This window comes from Bos taurus, chromosome 14, assembly GCF_002263795.3.
Source record: "Bos taurus isolate L1 Dominette 01449 registration number 42190680 breed Hereford chromosome 14, ARS-UCD2.0, whole genome shotgun sequence".
Classification (NCBI taxonomy): domain Eukaryota; kingdom Metazoa; phylum Chordata; class Mammalia; order Artiodactyla; family Bovidae; genus Bos; species Bos taurus.
Window position 1 is genome coordinate 60,098,924 of NC_037341.1, and position 23,431 is coordinate 60,122,354.

Here is a 23,431-nt window from a genome sequence, read left to right on the forward strand (position 1 = left end):
TGACTACTGGAAAAACCATAACTTTGACTAGATGGACCTTTGTTGGCAAAGTAATATCTCTGCTTTTTAATGTGCCGTCTAGGTTGGTCATAACTTTCCTTCCAAGGAGTAAGCATCTTTTAATTTCATGGCTGCAGTCATCATCTGTGGTGATTTGGGAGCCCCCAAAAATAAAGTCTGTCACTGTTTCCATTTTTTCCCCATCTGTTTGCCATGAAGTGATTGGACCAGATGCCATGATCTTAGTTTTCTGAATGTTGAGTTTAAAGCCTGCTTTTTCACTCTCTTCTTTCACTTTCATCAAGAGGCTCTTTAGTTCTTCTTCACTTTCTGTCATTAGGGTGGTGTCATCTGCACGTCTGAGGTTATTGATATCTCTCCAGGCAAACTTGATTCCAGCTTGTGCTTCCTCCAGCCCAGCATTTCTCATGATGTACTCTGCATATAAGTTAAATAAGCAGGGTCACAATACACAGCCTTGACATACTCCTTTTCCTATTTGGAACCAGTCTGTTGTTCCATGTCCAGTTCTAACTGTTGCTTCTTGACCTGCACACAGATTTTTCAAGAGACAGGCAGGTGGTCTGGTATTGCCATCTCTTTCAGAATTTTCCACAGTTTATTGTGATCCACACAGTCAAAGGCTTTGGCATAGTCAATAAAGCAGAAGTAGATGTTTTTCTGGAACTCTCTTTCTTTTTTGATGATCCAGTGGATGTTGGCAGTTTGATCTCTGGTTCCTCTGGCTTTTCTAAAACCACCTTGAACATCTGGAAGTTCACGGTTCCCATACTGTTGAAGCCTGGCTTGGAGAATTTTCAGCATTACTTTGCTTGCGTGTGAGATGAGTGCAGTTGTGCAGTAGTTTGAACATTCTTTGGCATTGCCTTCTTTGGATTGGAATGAAAACTGACCTTTTCCAGTCCTGTGGCCACTGCTGAGTTTTCCAAATTTGCTGGCATATTGAGTGCAGCATTTTCACAGCATCATCTTTGAGGATTTGAAATAGCTCAACTGGAATTCCATCACCTCCACTAGCTTTGTTTGCAGTGATGCTTCCTAAAGCCCACTTGACTTCACATTCAAGGATGTCTGGCTCTAGATGAGTGATCACACCATCATGATTATCTAGGTCATGAAGATCTTTTCTGTATAGTTCTGACTATTCTTACCACCTCTTAATAGCTTCTGCTTCTGTTAGGTCCATACCATTTCTGTCGTTTATTGTGCCCATCTTTGCATTAAATGTTCCCTTCAGTTCAGTTCAGTCGCTCAGTCATGTCCGACTCTTTGCAACCCCATGAATTGCAGCACACCAGGCCTCCCTGTCCATCACCAACTCCTGGAGTTCACTCAAACTCACATCCATCGAGTCAGTGATGCCATCCAGCCATCTCATCCTCTGTCGTCCCCTTCTCCTCCTGCCCCCAATCCCTCCCAGCATCAGAGTCTTTTCCAGTGAGTCAACTCTTCGCATGAGGTGACCAAAGTACTGGAGTTTCAGCTTTAGCATCATTCCTTCCAAAGAAATCCCAGGGCTGATCTCTTTTAGAATGGACTGGTTGGATCTGCTTGCAGTCCAAGGGACTCTCAAGAGTCTTCTCTAGCACCACAGTTCAAAAGCATCAATTCTTTGGCGCTCAGCTTTCTTCACAGTCCAACTCTCATATCCATACATGACTACTGGAAAAACCATAGCCTTGACTAGACGAACCTTTGTTGGCAAAGTAATGTCTCTGCTTGGTATCTTTAATTTTCTTGAAAAGATCAGTAGTCTTTTCCATTCTGTTGTTTTTCTCTGTTTCATTGCACTGATCACTGAGGAAGACTTTCTTATCTTTCCTCGGTATTCTTTGGAACTCTGCATTCAAATGGGTATACCTTTCCTTTTTGCCTTTGCCTTTCACTTCTCTTCTTTTCTCAGCTGTTTGTAAGGCCTCCTCAGACAACCATTTTGCCTTTTTGCGTTTCTTTTTCTTGGGGATGATCTTGATCATTGCCTCCTATACAGTGTCACAAACCTCCGTCCATAGTTCTTCAGGCACTCTATCAAATCTAATCCTTTAAATCTATTTCTCACTTCCAGTGTATAATCATAAGGGATTTGATTTAGGTCATACCTGAATGGTCTAGTGGTTTTCCCTGCTGCTGCTGCTAAGTCACTTCAGTCGTGTCCGACTCTGTGTGACCCCATAGGCGACAGCCCACCAGGCTCCTCCATCCCTGGGATTCTCCAGGCAAGAATACTGGAGGGGGTTGCCATTTCCTCCTCCAATGCATGAAAGTGAAAAGTGAAAGTGAAGTCACTCAGTCGTGTCCGACTCAGAGCGACCCCAGGGACCTGCAGCCTACCAGGCTCCTCCGTCCATGGGATTTTCCAGGCAAGAGTACTGGAGTGGGGTGCCATTCAATTTAGTCTGAATTTGGCAATAAAGAGTTCATGATCTGAGCCAGAATCAGCTCCCAGTTTTGTTTTTGCCGGCTGTGTAGAGCTTCTCCATCTTTGGCTGCAAAGAATATAATCAGTCTGATTTTGGTATTGACCATCTTGTGATGTCCATGTTTAGAATCTTCTCTTGTTGTTGTTGGAAGGTGTTTGCTATGACCAGTGTGTTCTCTTGGCAAAACTCTGTTATAGCCTTTGCCCCGCTTCATTTTGTATTCCAAGGCCAAATTTGCCTGTTACTCCAGATATCTCTTGACTTCTTGATTTTGCATTCTAGTCCCCTGTAATGAAAAGGACATCTTTTTTGGGTGTTAGTTCTAGAAGGTCTTGTAGGTCTTCATAGAACCGTTCAGCTTCTTCAGCATTACTGGTTGGGGAAAAGACTTGGATTACTGTGATATTGAATGGTTTGCCTTGCTTTATTAATACTTCAGTGTTAATAAGCCCCAAATAGAATCGCATTTGGATAAACACAGTCTTTTTGTAAAATACCAAAGTATTTTTTTGGTAAGGGGAAAGCAAAAACAAGTGGAAACTGTGTGTGTGGGCAATAAGATGTATGCTAGATTATTATATATATATTATTATATATATATTAATTAATATATATATAATATATCAATGTATTGTATACCTGTATTTTCATGCCATGAATCTCTGTGTTCGAAAAGTGATTAAAAACAAGATCCCTTTGGCAGTGTACCCTAATTTCAAACTAGATGCATTTTAGGCATGAACCTGCAGAGGTTTAAAACCTTGATTGCATGTTTTCTGCAGGGAATGGCTAATTCTATTGAAATAAGTATTGACTCTCTGAGCAATATAGTTTGCCATATGTTGACCATTATGGATAAAAACTTTGTAAAATTACTCCTTAGCAAGCATACTTAACCTAAATTGAACAGACCATAACCTCTATTACATAGACACACCAAAAAAAATGGTCATTTTGGCAGCTACTTTCCCCACTTGTAATTTGCTCCTTTTTATCTGCTCTTACTTTAAAAATTAGATAGTCTGGTCTGTCAGAGTTGTATCAAATAAGAGATTCCAAGATTTTAAATTTTACTGAAGGTTTAAACATTGATTGCATTTTTCTTTTTTTTGGCCTGTGACTCTTGAGGGAGACTAAATTCTGGGATTATTAGCTGAATTCTGGATTGTTAAAATGTGAACTGTGAGCGTTCAAGATAATGAAGGGAGAATCAGTTCAGTTCAGTCGCTCAGTCGTGTCCAGTACTTTGCGACCCCGTAGACTGCAGCACGTCAGGCTTCCCTTGTCCATCATCGACTCCTGGAGCTTGCTCAAACTCATGTCCCTCACGTCAGTGATGCCATCCAACCATCTCATCCTCTGTCGTCCCCTTCTCTCCTGCCTTCAATCTTTCCCAGCATCAGGGTCTTTTCCAGGGAGTCAGTTCTTCACATCATGTGGCCAAAGTATTGGAGTTTCAACTTCAGCATCAGTCCTTCCAATGAATATTTGACTGATTTCCTTTAGGATAGACTGGTTGGATATCCTTGCAGTCCAAGGGACTCTCAAGAGTCTTCTCCAACACCACAGTTCAAAAGCGTCAATTCTTAGGTGCTCAGCTTTCTTTATAGTCCAACTCTCACAATCCATACATGGCTACTGGAAAAACCATAGCTTTGACTAGACGGACCTTTGTTGTCAAAGTAATGTCTCTGCTTTTTAATATGCTATCTAGGTTGGTCAAAACTTTTCTTCCCAGGAGGAAGCATCTTTCAATTTCACAGCTGCAGTCACCATCTGCAGTGATTTTGGAGCCCCCCAAAATAAAATCTATCACTGTTTCCATTGTTTCCCCATCTATTTGCCATGAAGTGATGGAACTTGATGCCATGATCTTCGTTTTCTGAATGTTGAGTTTTAAGCCAACTTTTTCACTCTCCTCTTTCACTTTCATCAAGAGGCTCTTTAGATCTTCTTCGTTTTCTTACGTAAGTGTGGTGTCATCTGCCTATCTGTGGTTATTGATATTTCTCCCAGCAATCTTGATTCCAGCTTGTTTTTCATCCAGCCAGGCATTTTGTATGATGTACTCTGTATATAAGTTAAATAAGCGGGGTGACAGTATCATGCAGGCAAAGTGCTGGTAGTAGTTTGAATTTATTCTCCGTTTCTTCTAAGATATTTAGATATCTAACCACATAATGATAACTTTAATCACTATTTCAAGCCTTTATTTTTAAAATAATTTAGGAATCATTTATGACTTTGTAATAAAGTTTGGAAGTATTCCTGGAATGAATTAAAGAACTACTTTGAAGTAATGTTTTGCTGCTTTTATCTAATCATCTACCCACTTTAACAACTCAGCATCTTACTGTTGTGTTTATATGTGCTTTCCTTTAATTATTTTGTTCAGAAGACTATATTTATATGATTTTTTTAAGTATCCAAAAAGTAGTTCAGTAAAGCTGATTTTTAGGTAGTTATAATAAATAAATTTAAAAGGTGAATCTTGGGAAAAAGATAGATGGATGGATGTACCAGTTGATCTCCATGGCTAAAGCTAGCAGTCTTGACTCTTAAATTGTGTGCAGAGATCCAAATTGAAAAGTTCACACCTCCGCAAGACTTTATACTTGATTAGGATAAGATAATTTGACTAAAAGGAAAGAAAACAATCTAATTAGAATAATGAAAGTTTTTAAGGTTGGCCATACCGTATTTATTGTATATGATTTGACATCTGATATGTTTCTTTTTAATAAATACTAATTTACTTAATGCTTTATTTAAAATACAACAGTTTTCTAAGATTGCTTTGATTATCTTCCAGCCTGTGGAGAAACTCCAGAACAGATTCGAGCACCGAGTGGAATAATCACGAGCCCAGGCTGGCCTTCTGAATATCCTGCCAGAATCAACTGTAGCTGGTTCATAAGGGCAAACCCAGGGGAAATCATTACTATAAGGTAATTTTGATACCTCCTTGTATTATTGTTTGATGTTTTATTACAAAATATAAATCCGCTTTCCAAATATCATCACTCAACATGCAGTATAAAAAGATGATTTTTAGAAAATAAATTGTATTTATCATTACCGTCTTGAGGGGAAGAATAACGGCCCATTCTTCCCCTTCTGTTAGGGCATGTGTTTTGAATATTTTCTAATGGTGATAATGAATTTGTGCTGAGCCATCCATATTCTTCTAGGCAATTTTTTAACAAAAGCTACATATCTGCAGAATAGTTTATTAGAGTCAAGAATAGAATCTTGGGCAATGAGACAAATAAACAGACTTACTATAATTCACTTGGATATCTAGCCCATAATCTTGGTCTTGAAAGTAGAGTCCTCTACCTTAGTGAATTAAAACATAGTTGTAGGCTATGCCTCTGTATATGTTACGTGTGTATAAAACTTGACGTAAGCTAATGATGGATAAATACTGTGTCTAGAAAAAGCTCATTTTTCATAACAGTGAGACAATAGATCATTTGTTAAGAATACAAAATGAAATATAATCCTAGGGAAAATAACCGTAAATTCTAAATCCTAAGAATAAATAAGATGTAAATAAGGAAGATTAAGAGTATTTTAAAGACATTTAAAATTGTAGAGAAAAACTGTGGGAATAAGATACTAAGGAGGAAATACCCAGTAGAACCAGTTATTGCTTGCTTAAGGAAATTATATTGGGGTTATTAGAGGAAAAAATTTGCCTGAAAGGGAGAAAAAAGTGCACCTAAACAGAGAACTATAACACAATTAAGAATGCCGTTTCGATCACAGAAGTATTACAAAGGCATCTTTGACAGTCTTTCATTATTTACATTTTTATGGATGAGAATCATGGAACATTAGATTTAAAAGAGACCTCGTAGATCATAGACACATATCCCTTCATTTTTACATTTTCAAAAAAGTGGGATTCTAAATTAAGCCTATGTTTGAACGTTTCCGTCTTCCTTTTTTATATTTATTAACTCATGAGGACCAGTCACGTGAGGAACACAGTTATTGTCTGTCCCCTTTTTTCTGTGGAAGCCATAAAACAGCAACATATGGTATGTTTTCCTTTGGTTCCTCTCTGCCCTGAGCCATAGCTTCTGGAACACTGAAGCTGAGCATCGGTGGAAGCAGTAACACTCCTCTGTGAGAAATACGATTCCCTTGCCTGATGCATGGGTGGGATGTGCCATGAAAGTTATCCTTCTGCAACTGTACCAACATTGGAATCTGAACAATATGTCTGTTTTCTGCTACTTACAGTATGACTTAAGTACAAATGTGTTTCCAAAGTAACATTTTACCATAGGGGTTCCAAATATTTTTTAAACATGAAACTAGCATTTTTAGAGATTTTTCTTCTTTTAACCTAAAATTTCAACCGCAAATTAAATTTGCAGCCTACCAGCTCAGTTCTGTAAAACTTGGCAATTCTTGCCAGCACAGAGGAGATGACATGGAGTACTGCCATCTGGTTCTGATCATGTGTTGGATCCTTGAGATGTCACAAAGCTACACTAAAAATCAAGCACAGTATTGAAATGCAGAGTATTAGAGGTGAGCCCAACACACCTAAAGGAAGATTTCCTAAATTCTGAACTGAGTTAACAAATTTGCATTTACACAGCCAGTCTCATAAAATAAGAAAGTAATTTTAGTAATTGTCCTAGTTCTTACTGAAACCATTATCATGATAATAACAAACTTTTAAAGATGACATATTGACATAATATGCAAAGAAAGTCAAGTTTCACTTGTGAATATTGGTGTAATATCTTAAAAAATAGTTCAAAAGAAATTTATACCATGATCAAATGAAGTTCATTTAAACACACAATTTAGTCAGTATTAGGAAACATTAAATTCATTTACCATATTAAGTCAGAGAAAAGGTATATGATTATCTAGACACAGGTTTTAAAACTTTTTGGTAAAATGAAAAACAACATGCATTCCTGAGTTTAAAATAATTAAAATATAGATAAAAGAAACTAAAATTACATGCTATAAACAAATAATACTTAGAACTCTCCTTGTAAAACTGGTTAAACTATTTAACCAGTTTATACGCATTTTTATCCTTTCCCTGGAAATCTGCTAGAATTCACAAAGGCCACCTTATCCTCTGTCTACCTTATCCACAGAGGATTGGATTCTGGTTCCCTGCTTGAAGCCAAGGACTAGGGTCAGGATATTTTGTTTAAGAAAGGAGACTGAAGAAGACTTCTACTAACCACTGCTTGAACTCTCATGGAGCTGAGAGCTTAGAAAGATAGGATGACATACCATAATAAATGAGAATTTAACTAAGTCCCTTACTGATTCTGTGACACGATTGTAATACTGCTCTGAACTGCCACGTTAGGGCTGGTTTTAGAAAGGAGACCTAAACAGAGGAAGTTACAGAGCAGATGCTGTGGGGGAATATAGGGGGAAAAAAATTAAAAACAGCACCAAAAATCCTCCTCAGAAGCTTGCAACCCCCAAATTTCTAGAATGTATGAAAAAATTTAATATTAATCAAAACAGCCAACAAAATCAAACTGTTAGTCACTCAATTGTGTCCAACTCTTTGTGACCCTATGGACTATAGCCCGTCAGGCTCCTCTGTCCATGGAATTCTCCAGGCAAGAATACTGGAGTGGGTAGCCATTCCCTTCTCACAGGGATCGAACCTGCATCTCCCGCATTGCCGGCAGATTCTTTGCCATCTCAGCCACCAGGGAAGCAACTTGGAACACAGATTTACTACAGACGTTTTACACTTTAATATACTGGAGTTTTTTTTCCTTAACCTTCTTTATGCCATGAGCACTTTGGTAGTTTGGTGAAACCTATAAATCCATTCCCAGAATATTTTTAAATGTATAGAATAAAACACATAGCATTACAAAAGAAACCAGTTATTCCTGAAACACAGCTATCAGATATTTTTACAAATACATATATGTTTATTAACAATTAGTGAGCAAGCCATGCTTTTAACAGTTACTATAATTTTAAAGTGGTTTTGAGTGTAAGTAGTTACTCTAGATATCTACTAAAACTGAAATGTAATATGAAATTTTCTATGATTTCTACTGGTGACAGTGTGAGAAGCATTATAAAAACTATTCATAGTATGTTTATTTTCTTTTTTTTTAATTTTATTTTATTTTTAAACTTTACAATATTGTATTAGTTTTGCCAAATATCAAAATGAATCCACCACAGGTATACCTGTGTTCCCCATCCTGAACCCTCCTCCCTCCTCCCTCCCCATACCCTCCCTCTGGGTCGTCCCAGTGCACCAGCCCCAAGCATCCAGTATCGTGCATCGAACCTGGACTGGCAACTCGTTTCATACATGATTTTTTACATGTTTCAATGCCATTCTCCCAAATCTCCCCACCCTCTCCCTCTCCCACAGAGTCCATAAGACTGATCTATACACCAGTGTCTCTTTTGCTGTCTCGTACACAGGGTTATTGTTACCATCTTTCTAAATTCCATATATATGCGTTAGTATACTGTATTGGTGTTTTTCTTTCTGGCTTACTTCACTCTGTATAATAGGCTCCAGTTTCATCCACCTCATTAGAACTGATTCAAATGTATTCTTTTTAATGGCTGAGTAATACTCCATTGTGTATATGTACCGCAGCTTTCTTATCCATTCATTATGTTTATTTTCATAAGTAAAGCAATGTTAATGAAATGTTAAATTTCAGTTACAGATGGGTGAAAATAAAATTGTCGATTTTTCTACAGAATTTGAGAATTTGAAAGGGGATTAGAAACACTGAATACTTGTAGTTGGACTTAATTAGACCAAAGCGTCCCTGGTGGCTCAGTGGTAAAGAATCCACCTACCAATGCAGGAGACGTGGGTTTCATCCCTGGATCAGAAAGATCCTCTGGAGAAGGGACTAGCAACCTGTTCCAGTATTCTTGCCTGGGAAATCCCATGGACAGAGAAGCCTGGCAGACTATAGTCCATGGAGTTGTAAAAGAATGGGACATGACATAGCAGCTAAACAACAACAACAAAGACCAAAGCAGAGGGAAAGAAACTTTTTTTAAAAACCTATTAATATAGGAGAATATAGGAAAAGAGGAAAATGAGAAAACCCTATCCCCACCCCAAATAGAATTAAAAAAAAAAACAAATCTCACTTAACATTTAGAAGATAGACTATCCAGTCAGGTTTATTGGTTGGTTAACTGGTATGATCCTTCTCTAATGGGCTTTAGGAACATACATAAAAGAGTACCAATACAGAAAATCTAAATAATGAAGATAGGAAAAGATAAGCTACGAAATACTGATCAGAAGAGAGCTAGTGTAGGAGGGTTAATCAGTTGTAATTGACTTCAAAACAAAATATTAATAACAAATGGAAGATAGAATCATGGTTAGATGTTCTGTACCTAATAACGCAGCCTGAAACCAAGCAAAAGCAAACTGTAGGGAATTACCAAGCAGATAATCTGACCACGTTTTCCTAGTCCACAATTACAGTGGAAGTTTGTAAACATATTTATCTGAATTTAAACAGGAAAACTGTAAGTAAAAATAGAGAAAATTTGATACTGATCCAGTAGACACATATATCACATATGTGTGTGATTTTTATACCTGTCTCAGTGGATAGAGAATGCACATTCCTTTTAATGACATGTGCAACATTTATTTAAAAATTGATTATACATTAAATAACAAAGGAATTCTCGATGTATTTCCAGACTACATCATTCAGATTGTGTTCTCTGACCATAACACAGTTATATTGGAAAACAACAATTAAAAAGCCCATATGTTCAGAAACATATTCCTAAATAACAACTGCACCAAAGATGGAAGGCACAGTGGAACTCAAAATATTTTTAAATAGCTGTAATGAAAATATTAGATATTAAAACTGTTGAACTACGTTGAAACAGCAGTTAGTGAAAAATTTACAACTTTAGTGCATTGAATTAAAAATAAATGCATGGAGAGTAAAGTGGAAAATATATTAGCTCAGCATTTTCTCAAGAGTTTAGAATAAAAACTACAGGGTAATCTTTATTTACCAGAAAATAATTAAACAGAAAAAATGAATTAAAATTAAACAGAAAAAAATCTTTATTTATTAGAAGATAATTAAACAGAAAAAAAAACAAAAAACTGGTTTTCTGAAAAACTGAGTAAAATAAACAAAGACAGATCTCAAGGAAAGAGATCTGTATCTTTTTTTTAAAAAAAGATACAAAAATGTCTATAGTTATAAATACAATAATAGAGATTTTAAGTCACAAAGGAATATCGTGAATGGTTTATATTGATACTTTTATAAATTAGATGAAGTGAATCATTTCTGAAAGTGTGTTACCAAATTGATTCAAGAAGAATTAGAAAACTAACTAATGTAATAGTCATTAAAGAAATTAAATCAACAGTCAAAATAAGATTTTACACCCAGATAATTTTACAGGCAATACCAAATAAATAGAGAAAGAAATTTTCTTAACTTGCTAAAAGGTATCTGTTCAAAAATTTTAAAAATCAAACTTTTAATATTGAAGTTAAACACAAAGGACCAAAACAAGGTTACATACTTTCACTGCTTGTACTTGAACCCTCAGTCAATACCACACTCCAACAAATAGAGATTCGTGATATAAAAAAATGAAAAGGAAGACGTAAAACTCTTATTTGCCAGTATTACACTTACCTACAAAGAAAATCCAAACAAATTTAAAGACCATAGATACCAAAATTTAAACAGTTGTTTGAAAGTACTATGTGAAGCTTTGCCGTGATAAATTTTACTTTCAAGGGCAAATGACTTCTAAGAAAATTTAAATTATCAAAATTGACTAATTGAAAGTTTAGGAAAAGCTGATTAAACCAAAAAGCATGAAGAAATTGAAAATCTCTACCCTAAGTCGTCTTTACTGTGAAGAAGCACAAGGCGCAGATTTGTAAACAATCTGTTACATAAACTATTACAAAGCATAAAAAAAGAAAAACTGAAAACTGTTTCTCCTTATAAATGTGTTTTAAGCACTCTAAATGAATATTGGAAAACAAAATCCTCATAGTGTATACATGAAGAGACAACTACTGATTATTTCTTTTGTTCTAGGTCAGGTCCCTGATTTCATGAATCTTAAACATTTTAGTTGATTAAAAGTTGGGAGTTCCCTGGTGGCTTAGTGGTTAGAATTCCAGGTTTTCCCTGCCATGACCCAGGTTCAATCCCTGGTCAAGGAACTGAGATTCCACAAGCCACCATAAACATTAGGGGTGTATATATCTTTTCTAATTAATGTTTTGTTTTCTTCCATAAATATCTAGGAGTGAAATTGCTAGATCGTATGGTAGGTCTATTTTTAGTTTTTTGAGGAACCTCCATACTGTTTTCCATGTGGTCCCACCAACAGTGCACAAAGGTGGTTCCCTTTTTTCCACATCCTGACCAACACGGCTTTGACAATAACCACTTTGACAGATGTGAGGCGGTATCTCATTGTGGTTTTGTGTTGCATTTCCCTGATGATTAGAAATGTTGAGCATCTTTTCATAAGCCTGTTGGCCATCGGTGTATCTCCTTTGGAAAAATGTCTGTTCAAATCCTCTGCCCATACTTTAATTGGGTTGTTTTTTTGATATTGAGTTGTATGAGTTCTTTGTGTATTTTGGATAATTAACCCCTTATTGGACATGTCATTTGCAAATATCTTCTCCCATTCAGCACAGCCACTGTGGAAAACAGCACGTAAGTTCTTCAAAAAATGAAAAACAGAACTACCACACGACCCTGCAGTTCCACTCTTCTTTCCCAAAGAAAATGAAAAAAATAATTTGAATAGATAAATGCATCCCAGTGTTCATAGCAACATTTATTTATAGTAGCCAAGACATGAAATACAGATAAATAGATAAAAATGATGTTGGGGTGTGTGTATGGTCGTGGAATATTTCTCAGCCATAAAAAATAATGAAATTTTGCCATTTCCAACAGTGTGGATAGACCTACAGGATATTATGCTTAGTGAAATAAGTCAGACAGAGAAAGACACATACTGTATATTTTTAGTTTATGTGGAATCTGAAAAATAAAACACATTAGTGAATATAACAAAACAGAAACATACTCACAAATACAGAGAACAAACTAGTGGTTACCAGTGGAGAGGGATAAAATAAGTGGAGGACTATTGAGGTACAAACTACTATATATAAAATTAAAAAGTTACAAGGATGTAATGTACAGCACAGAAGAATATAGCCAATATGTAATAATAATTTTATATGGAGTATAGGGCTAGTCAAGGCTATAGTTTTTCCTGTGGTCATATATGGATGTGAGAGTTGGACTGTGAAGAAGTCTGAGCGCCGAAGAATTGATGCTTTTGAACTGTGGTGTTGGAGAAGACTCTTGAGAGTCCCTTGGACTGCAAGAAGATCCAACCAGTCCATCCTGAAGGAGATCAGCCCTGGGATTTGTTTGGAAGGAATGATGCTAAAGCTGAAACTCCAGTACTTTGGCTACCTCATGCGAAGAGTTGACTCATTGGAAAAGACTCTGATGCTGGGAGGGATTGGGGGCAAGAGGAGAAGGGGACGACAGAGGATGAGATGGCTGGATGGCATCACTGACTCGATGGATGTGAGTCTGAGTGAACTCTGGGAGTTGGTGATGGACAGGGAGGCCTGGCACGCTGCGATTCATGGGGTCGCAAAGAGTCGGACACGACTAAGCGACTGATCTGATCTGATAAGCTATAAAAATATCAAGTTACTATGTTGTATCCCTGAAACTAATATAATGTTGTAAGTCAACCATACTTCAAAAAAAAACCTAAGTAACAGATACCATTAAGAAAGTGAAAAAGCAACCCATGGATAGAGAAAATATTAGCAATACACATATCTAATAAAGTACTTGGATCCAGAATGTACAAAGAATTTTTATAGCTCAAATTTTTTTAAATGGACAAGAGACTTGAACAGACACTTCAAAGAAGATATAAGAATGTCCAATAAGCACATGAAAAGATGTTCAACATCATTGGTGTTTCAGGAAATGCACATAAAACAACCATGAGAGATGCCATTTCATGCCCAGTAATGGCTGAAATTCAAAATACTTTTAGCACCAACTAAATTTAGCATCAAATTCAGCACCACAGGTAGCACCGACTACTGGGGAGAGTGTGGGTGTGAGTGGTTGTACATCTTGTGTAACCTACATACCTCAAAAAGATACATTTAAAAGTGAAAGTGATAGTTGATCAGTTATGTCCAACTCTTCACGACGCCATGGACTGTAGCCCGCCAGGCTCCTCCGTCCATGGAAGTCTCCAGGTAAGAATACTGGAGTGAGTAGCCATTACCTTCTCTAGGGAATCTTCCCAACCCAAGGATCGAAACTGAGTCTCCTGCACTGCAGGCAGATTGTTTACTGTCCAAGCCACCAGGGAAGCCCCACATGTTTATAAAGAGCTCTTGAAGAAGAATACATTTCAGTGTACGAAGGGTTTAACAGTGTGATTCACAGGAAAAGAAATAGAAATATCTAATAAACATAGGAAAAGTGTTTCAATCTCAGTAAATAAGGAAATGGAGACTAGAACAATGATAAATTTATTTTATGCACCTAATTGGAAACAAATCTTTGGAAATAAAATGTTTCCTTTTGCCAGAGTTGTAGGGTATAAGGTATTTTTTCACACACATTCAGTGGAATTGTGAGTTGGTATAAACATTTTCTCAATGCCACCATCAACTTTAAAGTGGAATTGTATGCTTGGATCTAACAATTCTACTTGTAGAAAAAGCTGTCCTACAGAAATACTTGCTTATGTGTATATGGAGAGAACATGTATGAGAATTCCTTAAAGTATTGTTCATAATAGTGAAAAACTGGAAGCAGTCAAAGTGTCAGCCTTTGTTCTAGTTACTCAGAATATTTAAAGAGGAAATAGCCTGGTGTAATAATCCTCGGATAATTAACTTTATCATCACTTGGCTTAAGGCAGAGGCAAGGAATCTCATTTTTTGGCTAATTTTTTATGTGCTTCTTATTTGTTCTGTCCTCTGCGTACATGCTCGGTTCCTCAGCCATGTCTGACTTTTTGTGACCACGTGGACTATAGCCCATCAGGCTCCTCTGTCCGTTCTTACCAGCCAAGAATAGTGGAGTGGGTTGCCATTTCCTCCTCTAGGGGATCTTCCCAACCCAGGAATCAAACCCATGTCTCTAGCATCTCCAGCATTGACAGGTGGATTCTTTACCACAGAGCCACTTGGGAAGCCCCTTTCTGTCCTTTATTTGTGCCCGTGTTTTACAAACTATAAAATAACATTTGGCTATAAATCATTTACGTAGAAAAGTATTCCCAAACTCAGGGACTTGTCACTGAAGTTTTTTGTTTGTTCATTTTTGACTTCTTTATTTGGCTCAGGTTGGTGCTATTTGCTCTCCTGAAAATGTAACCTATAAACTTTTTATTACGCAAGCAGATTAACCAGTCTAATCTAAGGGAAGGCTGACTTCCTCTGTGTCCTTCAGTTCATTGAATATGGAGTGGTGTTTCTGGTCCAAACAGAGAACAATTTAGAGTATTAGAAATTAGAAGTGGTCCTTCCTAAAGACACACAGGGAGAAGAAAAAGGTGCCGTGCCAACTATCTCCTGTTTTTTTAGCATTATTTTGGAACTTTGTGTTACTTATGAAGAAGTATTATTCTGGAATCTGGGAAAGATATATAAATATTAGGAACAGAGAAGTATTATTGTTATTATTTTTTGATGATACAGTTGTGTACTAAGAAGAGCCAGGAGAATCAGTGGATATTTAGAGGCTTATAATAAAGTTCTCGGTTATTTTGATTTTTTTTAATGAAATTTTTTTCCAAAATTTCCTTTCAACAGCCTTTTCTGACTTTTTATTTGTAGTTTTCAGGATTTTGATATTCAAGGCTCCAGAAGATGCAGTTTGGACTGGTTGACAATAGAAACATACAAGAATATTGAAAGCTACAGAGCCTGTGGTTCCACAATCCCACCACCGTACATTTCTTCCCAAGACCACGTCTGGATCAGGTTCCATTCCGATGACAGTATCTCTAGGAAGGGTTTCAGGCTGGCATACTTTTCAGGTGTGTTTTTATATAAGAAGAAAGGTTTGGAACAGAATTCTATCATATTAACTCCTCAGTCACTTCAGGACTTGCCTTCTAAACAACGTCCATTTTATTGTGACTAAATACCAAGACAGCTGAGATTGCAGAATTCGAGGCAAAAGGTTCAGGTGCCCTAGAGTTAGGTCTCCAAAAGGCATTTTGTATAATCCTAATAGAATGTTTAATTTTACACACTAAAGTCAGTCTTTTTAAATATTTTGAATATATTTATTTTAAAAGAAACTTTTTTCCCCTCAAGTGTTCACCCGTATCCTGCATGTTATTTCAGAATGTATTTTTGTGTGTTACCATTATCTTTACACCTTCAAAGAAAAGACACAATCAATTTTACTTTCATAGTTTGTAGTATCAGAAGTCTTCTTTTGCTGGTTCTTAAACTTTATCTGAATAGTGTGACCAGATCATAAAAATATGAAGAACTCAGAGCATTAGAGTCCCGTAAATTTTTGCTGAAAATAACTTTATATTTTTCTGAAATTAACATGGTCACCTTTAGCAACATATGCTACTTTTTCTCTTTTTTATTAAAAGCACATCTTTGTAATAATTACTTTGATTCTGAAGCATTTTCTGTCACCTATTTGCCAGAAAATAAGTTGTTGATGGAGAGGAAAGCCTTGGGCTGACATCATCAGTGTGGACTGTAGGATGCTAATGTTTAGTTTTCTTTCCCTGTCTCATTCTTGATATATATTTAGGATAGTCTACTAAACAATTAGAATTCTATGAACATTTCAGTTCTTTTCTCTCTCCTTCCCCCTACTCTTGAGTCTAGATAATGGACTTGCAAGATATTGCGTATATGTACATAAATATATATAAATAACTAAAAAAGAATATTAAAATGGATTTGAAAAGGTGATTATTATGGAGGAGTTTTTCTTAATTTCAAAACGTTTATTCAGTAGGGTATTTAAAATTCTTAGGCATATATACTACTGGCGCATATATCTTACATCACTTTACTAAATGTTCTGTAGCAAAGCAGCTTCTGCAAAAACAGAATCAGTCCTTTATCTTTAGGTCAGCTGTAGAGATCTTCATGGAACAAATCATAAGTATTATTTAATTAAAAGTTTTAGTAATCAGTAAGCCAGTATTAATTAAATTTTTTGCTTAAGCCCAGCTATCACCTGAGCTAATTAACATTTACGATAAAAATACCACTTGCTGTTACATATCCTTTAAAGAATATGTTTTTTTTCCCTCCTTACCTCTCCATCTCCCTCCTCTCACTGACCTCCCAGGGAAATCTGAAGAACCAAACTGTGCTTGTGACCAGTTTCGCTGTGGAAATGGAAAGTGTATACCAGCAGCCTGGAAATGTAACAACATGGATGAATGTGGAGACAGTTCTGATGAAGAGATCTGTGCCAGAGAAGCAAATCCTCCAACATCTGCCTCCTTCCAGCCCTGTGCTTACAACCAGTTCCAGTGTCTGTCTCGGTTTACCAAAGTCTACACCTGCCTTCCCGAGTCTTTAAAATGCGATGGCAACATTGACTGCCTTGACCTCGGAGATGAGATCGACTGTGATGTGCCCACTTGTGGGCAGTGGTTAAAATATTTTTATGGTACTTTTAATTCTCCCAATTATCCAGACTTTTATCCTCCCGGAAGCAATTGCACCTGGTTAATAGACACTGGTGATCACCGCAAAGTCATCTTACGCTTCACAGACTTTAAACTTGATGGTACTGGTTATGGTGATTATGTCAAAATATACGATGGATTAGAGGAGAATCCGCACAAGCTTCTGCGTGTGTTGACTGCTTTTGATTCTCACGCGCCTCTCACTGTAGTGTCTTCTTCTGGACAGATAAGGGTCCATTTCTGCGCCGATAAAGTCAACGCGGCCAGGGGCTTTAATGCTACTTACCAGGTAGATGGCTTCTGTCTGCCGTGGGAGATCCCCTGCGGAGGGAACTGGGGCTGCTACACCGAGCAGCAGCGCTGTGATGGCTACTGGCATTGCCCAAATGGGCGGGACGAGATCAACTGTACCGTATGCCAGAAGGAGGAGTTCCCGTGTTCCCGGAACGGCGTCTGCTACCCTCGCTCCGATCGCTGCAACTACCAGAACCACTGCCCAAATGGCTCTGATGAAAAAAACTGCTTCTTTTGCCAGCCAGGAAATTTTCATTGTAAAAACAACCGATGTGTGTTTGAAAGCTGGGTGTGTGACTCTCAGGACGACTGCGGCGACGGCAGCGACGAGGAGAACTGCCCGGTAATCGTGCCAACCCGGGTCATCACCGCCGCCGTCATCGGGAGCCTCATCTGCGGCCTGCTGCTGGTCATTGCCTTGGGGTGCACCTGTAAGCTTTATTCTCTGAGAATGTTTGAACGAAGGTCAGTATCAAGACAGAGCTATGGTGTTGCATGCTCTGTACAGTAAAAACATGGCCCAGATATTTACAACACATTTTTTAAGGAGATGAGCAATATATTTTTGTTACACTATTGGAGACAGAGCTACCTATTGTCTGTGATTTATAAAATTACAATGAAAAGCATATGACTCAGAAGGTTAATAAGCACATTAAAAAAAACAAACACTTAAGAGTTAATGAGGTGAGAAAAGGCAGTCTGTAGTGTTTTCAGATTAACGTGTTTTATAGGAATTCTGCAAGCTGAAATTCTTGGTCATGGTGCTTTAACCTGAGTTTTTATAAATATTAATTCAACAATTCCAGACATTTGAGAGCCTTCTATGTGCAAAGCAGCATATGGGTGAATAGAGCAAGGAGTAGGAGTAATCTCACAGGCAGTTTACAGTTAGAAGGAAGGAACTGGTGGGTAGGATTAAATGACAAAACATATAAATGCTGTAAGAGCTATAAAATAAAGTGGTATAAAAGTCAGAGAACCTCAGTTAAGTAAGAAATGGTTCAGCGTGAAAGGGTGGCCCTCAGGGAGAGCCGTCTTCCACGTGGCAGAGGAGAGACCTGGAGAAGTTGATGGCAGAGAGGTCTTCTAGAAAGCTCCTGTGGAGACCATGACCATCAGCCCCAGAAGAGTTGCAAGTAATACATACAACAAAGAAGTCACATACCAGACAGCCAAGAACAGATGCACAGTATCAAAACAACCATATGCTTCTTACTTGGCATAAGTGGCCAGAAATGTTTTACTACATTGCAACATGAAACCAAGTAAGCAACATAAAGAGTGATAAAGAACCCACCTGCAGTGCAGGACATGTAAGAGACCTGGGTTTGATCCCTGGGTAGGAAAATCCCCTGGAGGAGGGCGTGGCAGCCCACTCCAGTATTCTTGCCTGGAGAAGCCCCATGGACTGAGGAGCATGGAGGATTACAGTCCATAGAGTCGCAAAGAGTCGGACACGACTGAAGGGACTTAGCGCGTGCACACGCGCGTGCACACACACACACACACACACACACACACACAGAAGACCAGAGGTCTTGAGTTTAAGAACAGGTTATTACACACACACACACACACACACACAGGTCTTGAGTTTAAGAACAGGTTATTCCAGAATGGGTTTTGGCAACTCATTTCACTGTTTTCCTTACCTAAAAGGTAAATATGTTGGACTTGACGAATAAAGTATCTTCTAAGAATATTCACATACTTTCACCTCAAGCCCCTCTGATCTCAGAAGGGTAAAGATCTAGTAGTTTTATCTTTTACAGGGATATTTAATATATTAAAACTTAGTGATCCAGGCCCCTAGTGTAAAACCACATGAGGCTGGACTGTCCGCTTCATCTCTGGGTTCTCAGTGTAGGGTAGTATAAATACTCACCAAATGTTGACTGATTCTGCTTGACAAATGAACAAATATATTAAAATTCAGATTGTTTTAATTGTTGATAATTAAAGAATTACTGTTTTGGCTTGACCTTTTTTTTTTTTTTTTTAAACTCCTTTCATCCCTCTGTTTGTCTCAAAGATCATTTGAAACACAGTTGTCCAGAGTGGAAGCAGAATTGTTAAGAAGAGAAGCTCCTCCCTCTTATGGACAATTGATCGCTCAGGGTTTAATTCCACCAGTTGAAGATTTTCCTGTTTGTTCACCTAATCAGGTATGTTACACTTTGTGATTTCTGTTTCAGTACCTCTTAAAATGAAGTCTATACTTATATGTAATGGTGAAGGACCCTCGATTGTGTCAGAATTTTTGCAGTTGAGTCAAGAATTAAATAAATGGAAGATTTGAAATTATATGGTTGACTCCTGAACAGTGTGGGGGTTAGGGGCGTCAGTGCTCCATGCAGGTGAAAATTCACATGTAACTTTAAAGTTGAGCTTCCCAGGTGGCCCAGTGGTAAAGAATCCACCTGCCAATGCAGGAGATGTAGTTCGATCCCTGGGTTGGGAAGATGCCCTGGAGAAGGAAATGGTAACCCACTCCAGCATTCTTGCCTGAGAAATCCCATGGACAGAGGAGCCTGGTGGGCTACAATCCATGGGGTCACAAAAGAACTGGACATAACTGAGCAACTAAACAACTCTATAGTCAGCCTTCTGTCTAGAGTTCAGTGTCCACAAATTCAACCAGCTATAGATGGTGTGGTGCTGTAGTATTTGCCATTGAAAAAAAATCCGTAAATAAGTGCACCTGGGCAAGCCCATGTTTTTCATGGGTTTACTCTAGTTGTTTCCTTATATTTTAACAAATTCAAAAGTATAGTTTTCATTCTTTACTTCTTATTTGGTTACATGATTCTTAAGCATTTTAATGTTTGCTGCTGCTGCTAAGTCACTTCAGTCATGTCCGACTCTGTGCGACCCCATAGACGGCAGCCCACCAGACTCCCCATCCCTGGGATTCTCCAGGCAAGAACACTGGAGTGGGTTGCCATTTCTTTCTCCAGTGCATGAAAGTGAAAAGTGAAAGTGAAGTCGCTCAGTCGTGCCTGACCCTCAGCGACCCCATGGACTGCAGCCTTCCAGGCTCCTCTGTCAGTGGGATTTTCCAGGCAAGAGTACTGGAGTGGGGTGCCATTGCCTTCTCCGATTTTAATGTTTAGGATGTGCTTAGTCACTCAGTCTTGTCTGACTCTTTGCGACCCCATAGACTGTAACCCACCAGGCTTCCCTGTCCATGGGGTTCTCCATGCAAGAATAGTGGAGAGGGTTGCCATACCCTTCTCCAGGAGATCTTCCCTACCCAGGAATCGAACCCGTGTCTCTTATATTTCCTGTATTGGCAAGTGGGTTCTTTACCACTAGCGCCACCTGGGAAGCCCTAATGTTTAGAATAATTTAGTACACTGAAATTCAAAAGTAAAGTCTGACAACTTATTTTTTACTTGAACTATTTCAAAGATTTAAGATAAATACTAAAGTTGATATGCTTAGAAATACGTTAGTAACATGCAAGATTAAAATAAGTCATTGAAATGAAGTTAATATTTCTACCTGCCTTGAGAGAAAACCTCTTCACAGCTGAATTTTACAGTGCTTAAAAATCCATATCATTTTCTTTAAATAGTGACTCATTCTTTTTTTAAATTTTTTTAGTTTATTTGGAGTATACCCAGTTAACAATGTTATGAAAGTTTCAGGTGGACGGCAAAGGGATTCAACCATATATATTTATGTATCCATTCTCCCCCAAACTACCCTCCCATATAGTCATTCTTTATTAATGTTGCTGAATTCTTTAAATTTTTGTTAGCAATTTTTTATTGAAGTATAGTTTATTTACAGTGTTGTCTTAGTTTCCAGTATACAGCAAAGTGATTCAGTTATGTACATAGTTATATACATTCTTTTTCATATTTTTTTCCGTAATAGGTTATTACAAGATGTTGAATGTAGTTCCTGGCAATTGCTTTTTAAATTTCTTTTTCAATTCTTAAAGTTGTGCCAGGGTTCATAAGGCCATAAAGGTTTATACATTTAAAATGTAAATTCATCATGAAATAATTCTAAAAATTGTTCCCAGTATCAGAATTAAGAAAAATTGTTGGACATTGTTTTCCCAGTGATTGAAAGTGAAAGTCACTCAGTTGTGTCTGACTCTTTGCAGCTCCATGGGATAGTCCATGGAATTCTCCAGGCCAGAATACTTGAGTGGGTAGCTGTTTCCTTCTCCAGCGGATCTTCCCAACCTAGGGATCAAACCCAGGTCTCCTGCTTTGCAGGCTGCTTCTTTCCCAGCTGAGCCACCAGGGAAGCCCAGTGATTAATTCCATTCAAAATGAAAGTCCATTTCCTTTTTGGTAAATGAGATTTCTGATTGCAATCTGTCACCTTATTTGAGTCTTTTTAGGAAATCTTTGTGAGAATTTATAGTTTTAAAACATTTCTCTGGATATAATTTGCTAAGTAAATAATTCAGAATTTCCACTGGTTAAAATTCTGTGTGCAACATAGGAAGAACCTTTGTGGCTTTTTCATAGTATATTGTTGGTCCTGCCATGGGGAAGGGTTCTTTTTAGGGAGGAATTCAGAGAATGGTTAATTCCATGCATGCCCGTCTACCATCTGTCACCCACCACCAGTATACCTTGAGGGTACCTTCAAGAGTTTGGTCAACTGTGAGTTACAAGGAGCATAGTCCACATATGATAGCCCTCACTTCTAACACCAATTAGAATCATTGTAAGTTCAAGGGCTCCCAAAACCATCCTCAGGTTGATAATTCACTAGAAAGCCTCAGAGCTCATTGAAAGCTGTTACATACCATGGTGTAACTTTTATTGCTGGGAAAGGACCCAAATTAAATCAGCCTCAGGAGAATACCAAGCATTAACCCTTCCAATTGTCTTTTCCCCATAATGTCAGGACAGTGTAACTCTCTCAACACCAGTGAATGGCAGTATGCATGAAACATTGCCATCCAGGGAAGCTCACCCAAACCTGGTGTCCAAGGATTTTATAGGAGCTCCATCACATAGGCACAGTTCATCGCACACGTGACTGATCCCGGTCTCTAGCCCTTCAGAGATTGACTGATTCTGCTGATTGAAAGCCCTCACCCTGCATCACGTTTGTGTGGCTCAGAGCCTCCACCTGAAACACACTGTTACTCTCTGGCTGGCCCAAGGCTCCACGCAATGACACTTCCAATAAGGGTGACATTCCAGGGATTGAGATCTCTTCCCAGAAGTAAAGGGCAAAGGTCAGACTTCACTTAGGGTAAAATTTCATTAACTCCCCATAACAGCTTTCCTCTTGGATTATAATTTACCCTGAGAATTTTGATTCAAAAAAGTTTTAAAATAAAACATGTTTGTAAACTAGATTTTATTCAGTTAATGAGATTAAATTCTCAAGTTTGAAACTTTTGTTAATAAAGTATCAAGTATCTATATTAGTTCTTAAAAAGAATTATTTTCTGAATTACCATCTCATTCAAAATAGCGATCCTTTCTGAGGCATGCTTGCTTTCTTCTTCTTCATAAACTGAAGAAGTGTATGAAATTATTCCTAAAACAATCATGAGATCCCCTTGTAGAACTGAATGGGCAGTCATTTAATTAAACAGACTTTGAAATGAGTAGAGAACTTCATCTCACTGTGGCAGACTATATTGGTAAAGTCGGCTTTGAAGTGTGCTGAAGGCGTTGTGGATCTCAGCTGCCTAAGAGGGGAGGATAGCTGAAGAGCCTGTATTCCTTGCTGGATTTAATGACAGTGCTCACACAAAGCCTTAGAACTTGAGCCAGATGAGGAGAACCAGATCTGTGGAGTTCATAGGGATGTGAACCACTTTTGGTTTATATTCATAATTGGTGAAAAATCTTACTGGCATACTAAATTTATATATGCTGATATTCAGATTTCTTATTGACAATCTGTTCTTTATTAAGGCAAGACTATGAGATATTCCTATGATAGTAGCT

The 23,431-nt window shown here is 37.8% G+C and overlaps 1 protein-coding gene across 2 annotated transcripts in view; it reads left to right on the plus strand.

The window, feature by feature from the left end:
- The window catches only part of LRP12 (LDL receptor related protein 12), a 92,192-nt gene that overhangs the window by 63,628 nt on the left and 5,133 nt on the right, over positions 1–23,431 (plus strand). For both annotated transcript variants that reach the window (XM_005215568.5, NM_001192981.2), the window contains 4 exons: positions 5,254–5,389; positions 15,358–15,560; positions 16,853–17,957; positions 19,528–19,660. In XM_005215568.5, the coding sequence (XP_005215625.1) occupies positions 5,254–5,389; positions 15,358–15,560; positions 16,853–17,957; positions 19,528–19,660 (1,577 nt within the window). The remainder of the gene's footprint in view (positions 1–5,253; positions 5,390–15,357; positions 15,561–16,852; positions 17,958–19,527; positions 19,661–23,431) is intronic.